We start from the raw sequence: 14,851 nt of genomic DNA, 5'->3' as shown, positions 1-14,851 counted from the left end.
GAGCTGATAAAGTACATGACAATGTTTGCAGAAAGATTTTAAAATGTTTTTATTTTCAGTTCTCTATGAAAACTCCACATTTAGTTCTACAATCCTCCATGCCTTTACATGCACTCAGAAAAGCAATCCACAAGCTAAAGGAAAATTCTTTTTTTTTTTTTTTTAAATGTCTTATTGACTAAACACTTGCTAGGAGATGAAGTCATATTTAGAAGGAACATGCATTTTCTAACATGCACCTTTTGTTGGCTTTTCTCAATTTTCCCTGCAGAATTAAGCATTTTCAGCTAGTAAACACTCCTTTGATTTGAATCACCTTTAAAACATTAAACTACCCGAAGTCCAGTTACATACTAGGAAGCAAAACAAAGAGTCATCCACTCAAAATTGCTTTTATTACATAAGGAAAAGGTACAGTCTTTAGACACATTCGTCTCTGGGGCAGCTTCTTCAGAAAGGCAGGTGCCCGGGCACCCCTCTCATCCCTCAGTTCATGTGGCATTGTCAGTAGGCTTGACTCCCTGGCTTCTCAGTTCCTTGTGGTGTTTGGCATGAAGCGAATGACAAACTTGATGTTTTCTTTGCTGATTCTCTCTTTACTTCATGGGTTGTTTTAATTTGTGACTCTTTGAGTGTTTTAATACTTTTAGTGTCTGAACCAAGGGTAATTTTTGTAACTGCTCTGGCCTGAGATTCTTTTGCTAGGTAGGAATAAAGTTAGGAAAAGGAATCAATTAGCTGTGTTTGTAAGAGTAAAACACACGCTGAATTTAGAGAAGATGGAATACCATTAGGATGAGAGGGAAAGCAGCACGTTAGTCCCAAAACTAAGATATAAAATAGCTAAGCTTACTATGCACATAAGAATTCATCTCAAACTGACTTACCGGGTTTTACATTCTTACTTGATCTTTGTGGGTAACTGTGTAGCCAATGTAAAGTTATTAGGCCAGAATAAAAGAGCAGCATATAAAAACTAGTCTTATGTTAGATAACTGGACAACTGTGCCTGACCCTTCACTCTTCAAACACTTGAAAATGGAGTATGTTTTAACTTTCTTGGGTACAAGTAAGGCAGTCTGGTCTTTCCAAGAAAAAAAAGTTCATGCTCCAAGAACACTTTAATAATATTTAATTGGAACTAGAATTCCTGGGGCAAAAATGTCCAAGCAAATTCCCTCTGGGAGTTTGACTCTCAAGCACTGTACTATGGCACTAGGTTCTTTAGGAAATAGGTTAAAAGACCTACATTTCTCCCACTTCCACAGCACAGCTGATTCCCAATTATATTGCTGCAGAAACTGTCACAGTTGTCACCTACAAGATGTGTAGATAACTCCAGATAAATAGTAACTCTGTGATTGCTGTGCTAGCCAGCAGGTGCAGTCAACTCTCTGGATGGTGGAATTTTCCATCTCATTTGCATAACTAGATCTCAGTTATTGAGATACACCTTTTGTGGGCTTTGGGAACATAACCAGAAATAGCTATAAAACAAAATGTCAGCTTAAGGGAGAAAAAAGCCTCCTTTTGGTGAGTGAATATTGTAGATGCATTAAGTGAATTAACGAACCAATTTCAAAATTCAGGGTAGAGATGGCTGTCCACATAGCACTATAGTTATTGCCCACTGCTCATGTCTAACAACTCAAAAACAGCATGGTCAGATCAGGGAAGAACCTGAGGTCACAGCTCTCAGTAGACCCCTGGAGTTGCTGAACCTCTTCTCCCAGCTTCCTTCCACGGGACTCAGGGAAGTTCCTTTGTTGGCAGATAGACAGTACGGGCTTCTAGCACCTGAAGAATATTTTTTCTTATTTCATTAGTATCTAAAAGGAAAGTCCATGTATAAGAGGAAGAAGCTATCCTTTGCTCAGACAGATTTATTCGTGCCTCTCCAGACACAGGGGAGAATCAAGCACAATAATAACAGAAATAATGATCTTGCCATGAGATAATTCTACAATTCCCAGAGGATCTGAGGCTGTAAAGCAGCATGATTTATTGAGAAATATCTAGAGATGACTAATTTTGGTCCAGGCAGAGCCCTATTATTTTAGTGCCCATTTTTAAATTTTCACAGTCTCTTTGTAAACAGCTAGAGCCTCCAGATCAGAAAACAAAGGGCAAATGACAATTCTAGAGCTTCCTAACACTAAAACAATTAAATTTAAGTTTAGCACAGTGCCAGGCACACAAATAAATACTCAAGAGAGACTGGAACTATAACATCTTAACCTTCTTTGGTACACTTCCTAGGTGGCACATTTGGTAAATATTAGAAAAAGCAGCACACGTGAAAGGAGCCTTAGCTTCCTGAACCTGGTCTTGCTAGTTATACTTCCTAAATCTAGACTGGAAAGTTAAATGTTCTTAACACGTTTGGCCAATGGCTTGGCTGACTTTCGTAAGCCATTGATGAATAGAGCGCTCTTAATTTAGAGATGCTCTGATATATTCACTGTCTCGATCTGCTTGGCAGAAAAGCTGCAGAAAGCGATGAGGGTGAGATGAAGCAAGTCACAGCTAAAAATCAAATGGGCACCTTCTACGCTTAGCACCGCTGATGTCGTCTTCTCTCCATGCTCGTTGCGAACCATGCAGCTGTACAATCCTTGGTCTACCAGCTGAACATCGTGTATGGTAAGAAACTGAGTACTTCCACTTTGCAACTGCTTCACTCTTCCCGACTCCTCTATCTTTACACCTTCATGAGTCCAGGTTACATCAACAGAAGACCCATCTTCTAAAACACAGAGGAACTGAGCAGTGTTGCCACACTTTACAGAGAGGTCTTGAAGATGCAGAAGAATCTTTGGCGCCTGACCCATCGTCTCTTCAGTGTATTTCTTAGACAACTCAGGGCTTTCTGCAATTTGCAAGAGGGATGCAGGATGGTGCAACCCTACATCTTGAACAGATGCAGCTATGTGGGTGGAATTTTGCGATATGCTTTCAAAGACCTGCACTTCATATTCACATGATGATCCTTGAAATGACTTAATTTTGCTTTGGGATAGTTTGCTCTCCTGCTTTGTGAAAGAGGAATCTGCCACTGCCTGGGACTTGGTGGACTCTCTTACATCTTTCCCAGAACTTTGCCTAGCTAGGGCTTGCACTGTATAATCAAGTGACAAGAAAAAGAAAAGAATATTAAGATCTAAGCTTTGCCACTTGGCTAGGTTAGTAACACAAAATGGCATGGAGATGGAGATGAAAGACATCATCATTGCTTGGAAGCAGCATGCCAGGTGCAGCATGCTCTATGATGTCAGGATCACACAAAGGAAAATTCATTCCCAGCGATCCAGTGATGAACGGATGATGAGGCCTCATGCGGATTCCGTACAGTGTCTGGTTTCTTTCTTTTCTCGTCACTGCAGTTATCCTGAGTCATTCAATCAATCTCCCATCCTCTCTTTCTCTCTTATAACATTTGTCTTCCCTCCACCAAATATTTTGTAAAGAATATACAGCAAATAGATCCTTAGTGATGCAATGAAGAGATGCTTTTTAGGAAAGTGAAAATGTTAAGCAGCACTGATGCCTAACAAAATAATTACCCGTGTAATGCACAGAACACATAGTGAAATTTAAAGTACATAGGTTTGCCGATAACTGAGACCTTGGTTGGGGGTGGAGGGGGACTTGTTGGGTGTTACTTTATTAGTAAATTAGGGACTGACCACAATATGCAATGAGACAAACAGCTGAGACTCTCATTAGTAGCAGTGGGAGTAGGAGGAGGTAGGCAGCAAATCAAAGTCCTTGAAGCAAGTTGGGCTTTACCTTTTGGAGTCACTGTGAGTGTAGCGGCACAAGTGGCTTCCCCAGCACTATTGGCTGCTTTGCAAGAGTACTGCCCAGCATGCTCTGAGTAAGCATCAACTATAAGCATTAAAGCCATGCCTGTGGACTCCTCAAAATGGAAAACTACATCTTTTGTTGGTAGCATTGGCTGCTGGTTATGAAACCACTGGATTTCTGGTTTGGGGATGCCAGAAACCCTTGCATGAAATCTGACTGTCTCCCCGCTGTGCACCCTGAGGCTTGACAGAGGCTGGATGAAGATGGGCTTTTGGCCAAGGGACTCCTTCTTAAATGAAAATGAAGATACATGCCATTGGGAGTTTGACGTAACTTCTTCAAGTTTGCTAAGTCCTGAAAAGAAGCATGCCAACCTTTAACGCTGTAGCCTGCACTGAAACCAGAACTCATTTGGCGCTGTCTATGGATCGGTTGCAAATTTCAACAGTGGACTGGAATCCAGTCCAATCCTGACGCCTTGTCAGTGTATGCCACTATTGATTCAAAGTCACACAAGTTCACTTGCATTTTCCAGACAAACAAGCTGAGACATCAACAGTCTAAAGAACTTCACTGTATTTTTCAAGAAGGCAGTAGTGGAGTACGCAATTCGGTATAGGTATTTTTGTTTTCTGTTTTTGTTTTCCACCCCCGGATTGTAAAACCAGCTTTTCTATTTTGCAAGCCACGTTAATTGGTTATTAAATAAACATCTGGTTATTATAATAAGTGTTTACAATTGAAGACAAAAATCAAAAGTTGCCCTAAATCCTTATGTATTTGTACATATTCAATACTATGTAGAATAAATTAACTCAGAAAAAATACTCTGTAAAAAAATATTGTTATCTTGTGTTGAATCAAAGTGCCCCCTTGTCCCATCACCAAAGAAGTGCTTCTGACTGTAATTTAAGAGACTCAAATGTCAGAAATGTTGAACCATCTTGCGACTGGGCCCCTCAACCCTTAGGCATTCTCTGAATGATGGTGAGTAGAGCTGACAGGTGTACAGACCTGAAATCACCCACTGCTGCTTCTGTGAAATCAGAATTATGTGAACACAATGGGGGATGGTAACACTCTTAGAGTTAAACGAATTTTTAAAAGAAACTTTTATCCGAGACAAATGAGAAAACAAATATACCTATTTTAAGTACATTTGTCCCCATTCTGATACATGCTGATCAGAAAGCATGAAAGCTGGTGATGAGAGAGCAACACATTACAAAACATTATGAAGACAAAGCAGGCAAAATTAAAAAAAAAAAAAAAAAAAAAAGATGGTATGTGATTCATAATGAGGATTAAGTGAAAATTGAGAACATCGAATATAACATGAAAACAGTTAGTTGCATTAAAAGAGAATGATAGGACCAACCATGATTTACATGAAATCTTTAGTGATTGTTACTGATGTGAGATTAGATCTATATTGAAATGTGGTTCTTAAAGTTGTTTTACTCTACCTTCCAGTCTCAAATTGGCTGTGCTTGACACTTGACCTACGGCATTATTAGCAACAAAAGTATAAGTCCCTTCATCTTCTGGATAAGCTTCAGCAATTTCCAGTTGGTAAGTGTCTTCAAACTGAGTCATTCTAAAGAACCGAGATGGCTTAATTTTCTTGTCCTTGCTGTACCAAGACACTGTTAGATCTGTTCCACAAAAGAAAATGGGTAATTAAATCAGAAAAAAGGTTGGATATTTTAAATATACCTGCAAACACAATATTGATTATACTGCTGACTACATTTCACATATATCTTCATAACATTATACTTTTCTTTTAGGGATGCCACATCTGCTCTTATATGATTTCTTTTCATCTTTAAGATGGAAACACAATTCTAGAAAAATTCAGCTTTTAGACTGGTTGTCATGCTTGAAAATTTACAATTTTAGTTATATTCTTTTAACAACCCCTGCGTGTCATGCTGTGGAAGCAGGGAACGATATTGAGACACTCAGTGACCTTGAGAACAAGGGAGCCCTGAGAAACAGTCATCATGAAGAGTTTGATCTGGGACTGTGGCTGCCTACTGGGACAAGAAGCGAAGAAAAGGTATAAAAAGATCAATCAAAAGGAGAGCTGCAAAGATCAACATCCCACAAAGTCTAAAATAGGCTGAAGAAGAAAAAAAATCCTGTATTTTTTTATTACCAACGAACAAACAAGCATCAAAAGCTCTCAGCACCACAGGAAATATTTTTAAATTGAAAATAATTTTTAAATTAAAAGAAAGTGATGGGATTTGGGTATCTGAGACATATTTGGCATTTGCCAAGGTAGCAGCAATAATAAATAATAATAAAACTAGCTATTTCCACAAGGAATTGAACCATCTTAAAATGATAGAAAATAAAAACCCAAAAGCAGAGATAAAATAACATTTTCATGTGGTTAAGGTGATGGGCACTTTAAAAAATATTATACTTCCATTAAAACAATAACCCTATAAGTCAAGAGTGGTTTTAAATTTAGTTACTTGTTTTAAAAGCCAAAATCAAAGCCATATTGTTTTTGGAGTACAGTCACTACATAACTTCTTTATCTCAATACCAACCATGGGGATCTTCTAATGGTCCAATCATCTCACATTTATTTGCATTTAGTGCAAATATTGGTTTATGAAGGTTCTCCTCCCTCCCATGATGGCACTGAGTTGTTTATAAACTATAGGTTCTCCTTTTTACTTCCTTAGATAACAGGAAAAGGTAGAAAATGGAGTCCTGACACAACAATTTACCAGCTGTGTGATCTTAGACGTGCCATATAATCTCTCTAGGCCAGTCTTCTCATTTGTAAAATGAAATGCATAATAAATAATTCATGGGCTATTCATTGCATAAAATTGGTGTGTGAATTAAATGGCATACGCCTCTGAAAGGGTTTTATAAACCAGTGGTACAAGTCAGTCATTAAAGCAAGAATGTCTAACCTCATGGAAGGGATCAGCAGTGCCTGAAATAACAAGCCAAAAGATGGCCATGCACAATCATCCTATGACTATTTAGTTAGTTTGTTTAATTGTCAATGGAAATGGAAGGATGAAGAGTTTGGTTCACACCCTTTGAGGTTCTCTGCTTATTCTTACAACTTCTTCCTTTGGTGAAGCAGCAGGTCCGACACAAATTGCCAAAACTAAATGAACTAAAAGGTGAGGCCCCTTTCAGCAATGGACTTGGTGCTTCTGTCTGGGCTGCCCTATCTGCTGGTCATTGGCCTCTGTGGCTTCTATGAGGCCCTCCCACTGCCCCTGCTCCTCAACTTCACCACTCTGTTGTATTTGGTTCCTAAATCTTGTTCATTCTACCTCCTGAATTCTACAATTCACCCCCTTCTTTTTCCTGACTTCCCCTGTCAACATTCTGTCTAGTCTGTCCCCTGGTCCCTTACTTCCAGTCTCACCCACCACTCTCTTCATTCCTCCTTTCACTATCACAGTATTGTTTCTAAAAAGCAAACCTGATCATGTACCCTGAAGCTTAAAAATCCTTCACTGGCTCCTCAGTGTGAACAAGAAAAAATCTAAAATCCTAAGCAGAGAATATCAAACACTTTAATATCTGGCCCTCGCCTTCTTGCCCACTCATTACATCACATTCCAACCATACTTAAACCACTTGTCATTTCCAGTACATGAAATGACTTTATCAATGGGTTTCTCTGCCTAGAACACCATTGTGCTCAATGACCCTATCGATTCTTAGATGCTCAGTCCATGCATTTTTCTCCGACTGTCTCCCAGACACAAAGCACTAAGTACATGGGATGTTACAGCACTAACAACCTTGGGATGTAGCTGTGCATCTCCTCACTTTCACATTGAGCTCTAATGAAAGCAAGAGCCAGGTCTTGGCATCCCTAGCACCTAGAGTAAGGTCTCAATCACAGGAACACAAATGTTGGTAGACTAAAACTGAATAGTTGCTTAAATGAACAATGGACACCCATCATTGCTACAAAAAATACTGATCGCTTCACTTAGTAAGCTGTACCTCTGTAAGCCTCCAAAGGATTCTGACTCATATGTAGTATAAACACTAGTAAACGCAAGCTTTAAAATTCTACTTTTCCAAATTGCTCTTTTACCAGTAGGTGGCACCAGATACCTTCAATAGACAACATTTTTACCCATATGAAAGCAACACCAGATTGTCCAGGACTATGTTGCATACTTCAGCAAGCTTTGCTGTCCCAAAAACAGGCAACTGAAGCTTCTGAAGCCTCATAATTTTTTCCAGTTTATAGAAGGCAGGGTTGCACTTAATTTCCTAAGACAATACATGGTCAGAGGAAGTTGTCTAAGTATTTTCAGTCCTAGGGGCATGAAATTTTTAAAAGGGCATTTTATTTAATGAATTTAATTTTTGTCATATAGAAAATATGTTTTCAAGGGGGTGTTAAAACCTGTATACGTGTATAAATATTACCAAAAATAGATAGTTAATAATCTAATGACTTGATAAAGTCAGTTCAAACATTTAAAGACATCAATCATATAGGGGGGAAAATAGAGATTTTTCTCTTTCTACCCCGATTGGAGTCTCATAGAGGGCTTCAAATGTATTTTTGCAACACCTTAAAGGCAAAACTATACTATGATTTATAAAGTACAAAGCACTATACAAATATTGTTAAGACTTTTCACTACTTTGGGCAATCCATATGTATGTATATTTATTTGAAAATTTTCTTCTAAAACTTCAATGAATGGATAAATTATTTAGGGTGGTTTTAGTGAATTTGATATTAAAATATATTTTTCTTTAATGTGTTAATAGAACAGTATCAAATTAGTCCTCATTTTTTGATATTTAATATTTCTCAAATACTATGCTTTGAAGTGACAAAGGCTATGATATTTGTCCATGTTGGTCACGCAGTGCCAGACTTTTATGTTTATATCATTCCTCTCTATGGCTATAATAAAATTAATGTATTGAGCATCAGTCACTTGCCAGCCATGCCTATAGGTGCTTTGCATATATTATATCTTTTAATTATGTTCATAAAATCAAACAAGTACATTTGGTTTCTAGATTATCATCTCCAGCCCAGAGGAAGAAATCATCAGGACATAGCAGCCCAATTGAAATACTAACTTGTTTAGCAAAATGGCTTTCAGCAGTGTAATACTGGGTCATAAACTAATGGGAAAAGCATAATAAACAAAACAATAAAACTTATTAGGAGTGCTATGAGATGCTCAAGCTTTCAGAATTTTCCTTTAGGTAGTGGTATACAAAAGCCAAGTAAATAAGGGAGTGATTTTCATTTTCAATGAAGTTGATTTATTTTGCCCCTATCTGAGGTCAGTCTACGATCATAATTGGCCTGAAATGGCTACAAACATTTTGTCTCATTCTATCAAGGTCAAACTCCTGGGGTGGGGAGAGGGGTTGGTTGTATGTGGGTAGCATGCCCCAATTAAAAATCCTAACTGATTGAGGAATTACTATATGATGGGTACTGTGCTGAGTGCTGACTTGGGTTATCTAATGTAATCCTGATAATTGTCTTAAGTAATTGGTATTGATCATTCAACAACCATTAATTTGTCTAATCAATAATTACTTATTGAATATCTACTATGTATGGAGCTATTCTAGGACCAAGGTCCCCCCTTGTTCTCATGGAGCTCCCCTTCTAGTAGCTATTGCTTTTCAGGCACCAGGTTCTGGGTACTAAGACAGGATCCCTGGCCTCATGAAATGTACATTCTAAGACTGAATGCAATATTATTTTCATTTTATTCACGAGGGAAAGAGAACCAGAGAAATCATGTATTTGCTTAAGGTCACACAGTAGAGCCAAGATTCAAATCCAACCTCTCTGACCATAAAACCTTTCTTTTAACCATTACAGGATAATACACCTTTCCACACAAATTGAGAGACTTAATAATGTCTTACATACAAAAAGACCCTTCTTTTGAATCTTTTGTAAATGCTATTATAATTAATCTAATAATAATGGTCACTTCTATTATATTTAAGAAAGAACAAAAGTGCAACTATAATCATAAAAAAAAAAAAAAAAAAAAAAAAACCATGAAATTTTTTGAAGCTTAAAACACCAGAAAACACTAATCTATTTTTTTTTTTTTTTTTTTACTCTGGTAAAAAAAACACACCACATAACAAAATTTACCACCTTAATCATTTTTTGGTGTACAGTTCAGTATTGGAAAACACTGATCTAATTTTTAATTCAATAATTCAAGTAAGTCTTCTGCAGGAATCCCATTAAACCTTAAATTATGCATGAGAGATGTTTGTGATGAAGGAGAAGGTGGGAAAACTCCCCTCCCACACATATCATTCTTTGTAAATATTAGCAATGATGCCATTGCTTTTAAACCTACCTGTTCCCGAAACCCTGCACTGGAAACGAGCTGGCTGTCCCTCAGAAGTGACAGTATCCTGAAGTGGGGTGACGATGGCAGGAGGGTAAGCTGGCATTTCCTGGTCAGGAGACACAACCTCCGGAACTAAAGAAAAGGACCACAAGATTTAACATGATTGAGTCCTCATAGAACCAAGCCTGCCAATTTATCTTAATTTATCTCACAGTGGAGCACTTTCAGAGTTTCCAAGTTGGAAACTTTATTTTTAAATGCACTGGGAGAATGCAAAAGCTGGTATCTTAGGTTTTATGATAAGCTGAGAAGCAGCAAGACATTCCTACCTTCCACTGAGAGCGAAGCTGAGGTTGTGGCAACTCCATAGTCATTCTTGGCTTCACAGGTGTAGACAGCTGCGTCCTCCGGGAAGGCTTCAATTAGCAAAAGCGTGTACTCTTGCCCATCGTGGAGAAACTTGCACTTGAAGCCAGTGGAAAGCAGCTGCTCTTCCTTGTACCAGGAAATTTTGGGCTGTGGTCTGCCGGAGATCACAGCACAGAAGCGGGCAGGCTTGCCAGATTGCACAGTAATGGGCTGGAGCTCCTGCAGAACTTGGGGTGGTTCTGGAGCTGAGAGTAAATGAAAACAAACAGCTTGTGAAAAAGTGCAAAAACCTAGGAGAGCCTGTGAAACTCTACACTAAGTTGTTGCCAGGTGGTTATGCGCCTGGAAATAAAACTTTGGAATTGTGTTATCTTGACTTGCCTCAGAATATTAGGACATTCTTTGTACTAAGAGGGGGGGAAAAAACACATTTGGAATGATGTCCTTAAGTAGAGGGAATTGCTTTAGAAAGATACTTTGGATATTTTTCATGGGGGCAGCAGGTGCTAAAAGTGTTTCTCAATGTAACATGATTACCTCTGTTTCTGGTTAGGGTCTGGGTGGGCATGTAGCAATGGCCAGTACCCTGAAGAATTCTAAAACAACTTCCACATGATATTTATTTTTAAAAGTCATTTGGGCAAATCACATAGTAAGGTGGCTCATCTCATTCAAGTTTGTTTGTTTTATAAATATTTGTGTATATGTCATAATCATTTCTCTACACACAGGTACAGTAAAATGTATCTTTAAGTATGAAAGAGTGAATGAATGTTATTTCAGATCTACTTAAGTGTAATTAGGTAGATTATTTTTAAAAATCAGTTTTCCTGTTACGCTAATGGAAGTGTTGAGTGAGGGGAACTGCGTAATTCATGGAAACCAGAAATAAAGAGAAATGACTTCTGTGAAGCTACTTTCTCACACTGCTTTTCTTCTCTTTGCCTCAGTTTCCCCATGACTAATATAGAAATAATAACTGGATATTATGACCATTTGGTCTCTTAGGGAGTGAGGGAATGTTGGCAATATGGTTCAGTTGAAACTTGAGATTACTTCTAGTGTTCCTTCATCTCCCTCAGGTGTATTTGTTCAGACAGATATGGCCCAAGATGAAGGGTAGGGATGCAGGTGCCATTTTCTCTGTGTATCTAGGTTAGTCTCAGATCTAGGCCAGCCTGAAATTCAGCTCTAAGGTTTCTAATGAGGAAAGTGCACAGTTTAATGGCATTCCTCTTAGGACTTGGTAGTATGTGGAATTCTCCCTCCAAAGTAAGAACCCCTGGTCCTAGAGCTTGGGACAGAGATAACCTCATTCTACATTGCCTGTGGCTCTCTAGGCTCTCTGTGGTCTCAAAGAGGACCTATGGGTTCTCCCAGGCTGGAGACTAGAGGCTGGAAATGCTCCTATCACTTGATAGTGCTGCTAGTACTTAAGCAGTTAGGGCAGAGAGAAGACAACTAGAAGAGCAGGATCCATATCTAGAAAACCATTGAGGGTATATTATAATTGACATGCAATGTATGTTCAATAGCATTGACCAACAAATAAAGATCTAGCCATCAGGTGCTTTTTGGAAATGACATCTTAACAGTCATTTTAATAGCTGCCATCCCCTTTCCATAGGTGTAATGTGAAAATAAATACAGATGTAACCACATGAGTACCAAAGGTTTTTTAGAAATCACCCAGAAACTACCAGAACTTTAATGATTTAAAGGGGACGAGTTATTCCAGGTGGATCCACAAAATATTTTACTATCTCTACCTACCATTGACATAGAGGGTAACAGAACTCCTGTTCCTTCCTGCCACGAAGGTGTATTCACCGGCATCGCTGTGCCTGGTCTCAGAGATAAACATCCGGTGGATTCTTCGCTCTACAACATACTCATGTCGTTCTTGAATTTGGAAATTGATTTCAATGCCATCTTTATACCAGTGGGCATCAACATCGTCTTCATTGACCTCAAACTCAATGACTGCACGTTGTTTCTCAATAACCTTTTGATGAAGCAACATAAAAAAGAAAACTGAAGCCCTGGTTTCCTTCCAGTTAACCTGTTCTTAAAAGTTACCATTTGAAGAGCATGCAGAACCTATATGATATAATAACTTGACTAGTTAAAGCACATTCTAATTTTTCCTGCCTATCCTTAGGCAAATGGTACCCAGGCTTCTTTTTTCAAAAATCATGCTTACACCTGCACTGAGGAGGTTGCCCAAAGAGGCAATGATTTTATCCTGAAACATTTGCTTGTTAATTAGTAACAACAAAAATAATGAACACTTTACATCTGTGTATTTTTATTATTTATAAAGCTCTTTTAAGTTACTATTAAATTTGATTTCATGTGATATAAACAATAACCTCATGGATTAGGTAGGAACTATTTTAAAAGTAATTAAGGTTCATAATTGGACAGCAAAGGGTGAAGGGCACATCCAGGTTGTCTGACCCTCGCTGAAAGCTTTCCACCATGGCCTAAGGCCTGCAATGCCTGGTTCTCCCTGGGTGAGCAATGTGACGAAGCTAAACTCAAATGAGATTTCTCTTAACTTGTTACCTCCATTATATCCTGTGGGGAAGACAGGGACTCATGAGGGCAAGCTCTGCACATGTAGTAGACAGTAACGGTGTTTGATGTGCATCCTTGCTAGGAATCCAGCTTGGCTCAAACTGGTCTCTGTCCTGGACCTCAGAGCAAGTGCTCCCAGCCAAGTCCCTACATACCTGCCTCTCCCTAACAGGCGGCTTTGGAGAAAACGCTACCTTGTTCTAAATTCCTTTAATCCTAGGTGATGTGTGAATACCACAATTAAAATTTTAGTTTTATTCTGGTTGGTGCTGTTTGACAAGTAGCCATTTATTGTATCAGACAGTGAGGTTTCCACAGCTATGTTAATTAAAGAATTTTGATAGCCGCTAAGGACACACTTCTTCCCTAAATGAGGGGAAACTGTGACTAAGTTGATGTTGGCATAAGAATCCAAGCCAGTAAGGATCATTTGACTTAATTCTTTAAAAGACTGTGGCTAGACAATTTAAAAGTCAATAATTAAAATATAAAATTATGGATTATACACTACTGATGATTTCTCCAAAAATATGGCACATATACAATACCTGGACCTCCTTTTTAATACTTCGGATGCGAACATCCCTGCCCTCTACAAAGAGATTGGCTGTGGACATGTTGCCTCCTGCCACCACTGTGTACTGCCCAGCGTCGGACATCCGGGTGGATGGGATCAGAAGGCGGTGGACGTATTTCTCCTTCTGTATCTGTATTCTACGGATGAAATGGAAATTGAAGTTTAATGTAGGATGACTCAAAGGAAGGTGGGAATTGGAAAGTAGCAAGACGAGACAACTGACCTGTCCACAATCTGCAGTTCTTGGCCATCTTTCATCCACTGTACAGTGATGTCAGGCTCAGAGACTTCACATTCAAACATGGCTCGCTTCTTCTCGAGAACCTTAATGTCCTTAATGTGTTTCCGAAATTCTATATGACGAGCTGGAAAAAGGCATGTACGAAATTAACTTTTTAATAACTTTATTAAGATATCATTCACATACTATAAAATTCACCCATTTAAGTATACAATTCAATGGCTTTTAGTACATTCAGAGTTGTGCAACCATCACCACAATCAATTTTAGAACTTTCTTGTCACCCTAGAAGGAAACTATGAATCTCTTATCCTTCACTCACCCACACACCCCTCTCACTGTTCCTCCTCAGACTTTGACCAATTTATGTCTCTACAGATGTGTGTATTCTGAAGATTTCATGTAAATGGAATCATACAAAATCGAATCCTTTATGACTGGCTTTTTCACTCAGCATAAAGTTTCCAGGGTTTACCTATGCTGTAGTATATATGAGTACTTCATTTTTATTGCTGGATAAAATTCCATAGCATGGATATACCACAATGTATCCATTCATCAATTTACGCACTAACATTTTCTACAGTGTGTTTGGCATTATTTTTATGGACATGGCATCTATAAAGCCATACCTTCCACATAAAGGGTGGCTGTCGACGTAGCTTTTCCAGCCACAAAGGTGTAATCAGCAGCATCCCCAAAGTGGACATTCCTGATATTCAGGGAGTGGGTGAGCTTTTTGGTTCTCATCTGGCACCTGTCCGTTGATTTGATTTCCACACCATTCTTTAACCATTTGTAGGAGATGCCTTCATGGTTCACTGTCACCTCAAAGGTAATTGTGTCTTTTTCTTCAGCATTGATGTCCTTTAGCATGGATGTGATCATGATTGCTGCAAAACGGGAAGGAAAGAC

At 38.6% G+C, this 14,851-nt stretch overlaps 1 protein-coding gene across 1 annotated transcript in view; it reads right to left on the bottom strand.

Moving 5' to 3' along the window:
* TTN (titin) overlaps window positions 1-14,851 on the bottom strand; it is a 269,865-nt gene that overhangs the window by 216,949 nt on the left and 38,065 nt on the right. The window contains exons 38-44 of the mRNA XM_087819741.1: window positions 14,569-14,829; window positions 13,919-14,060; window positions 13,667-13,832; window positions 12,312-12,543; window positions 10,499-10,783; window positions 10,176-10,301; window positions 5,274-5,462 (exon numbers count right to left, since the gene is read on the bottom strand). Coding sequence (XP_087675867.1) covers window positions 5,274-5,462; window positions 10,176-10,301; window positions 10,499-10,783; window positions 12,312-12,543; window positions 13,667-13,832; window positions 13,919-14,060; window positions 14,569-14,829 — 1,401 coding nt within the window. The remainder of the gene's footprint in view (window positions 1-5,273; window positions 5,463-10,175; window positions 10,302-10,498; window positions 10,784-12,311; window positions 12,544-13,666; window positions 13,833-13,918; window positions 14,061-14,568; window positions 14,830-14,851) is intronic.

This window comes from Miniopterus natalensis, chromosome 8 (genome assembly GCF_054644295.1).
Source record: "Miniopterus natalensis isolate mMinNat1 chromosome 8, mMinNat1.hap1, whole genome shotgun sequence".
In the NCBI taxonomy this organism is placed as follows: domain Eukaryota; kingdom Metazoa; phylum Chordata; class Mammalia; order Chiroptera; family Miniopteridae; genus Miniopterus; species Miniopterus natalensis.
The sequence above is the reverse complement of the archived record's forward strand: the minus strand, read 5'-3'. Positions and strand labels throughout refer to the sequence as shown.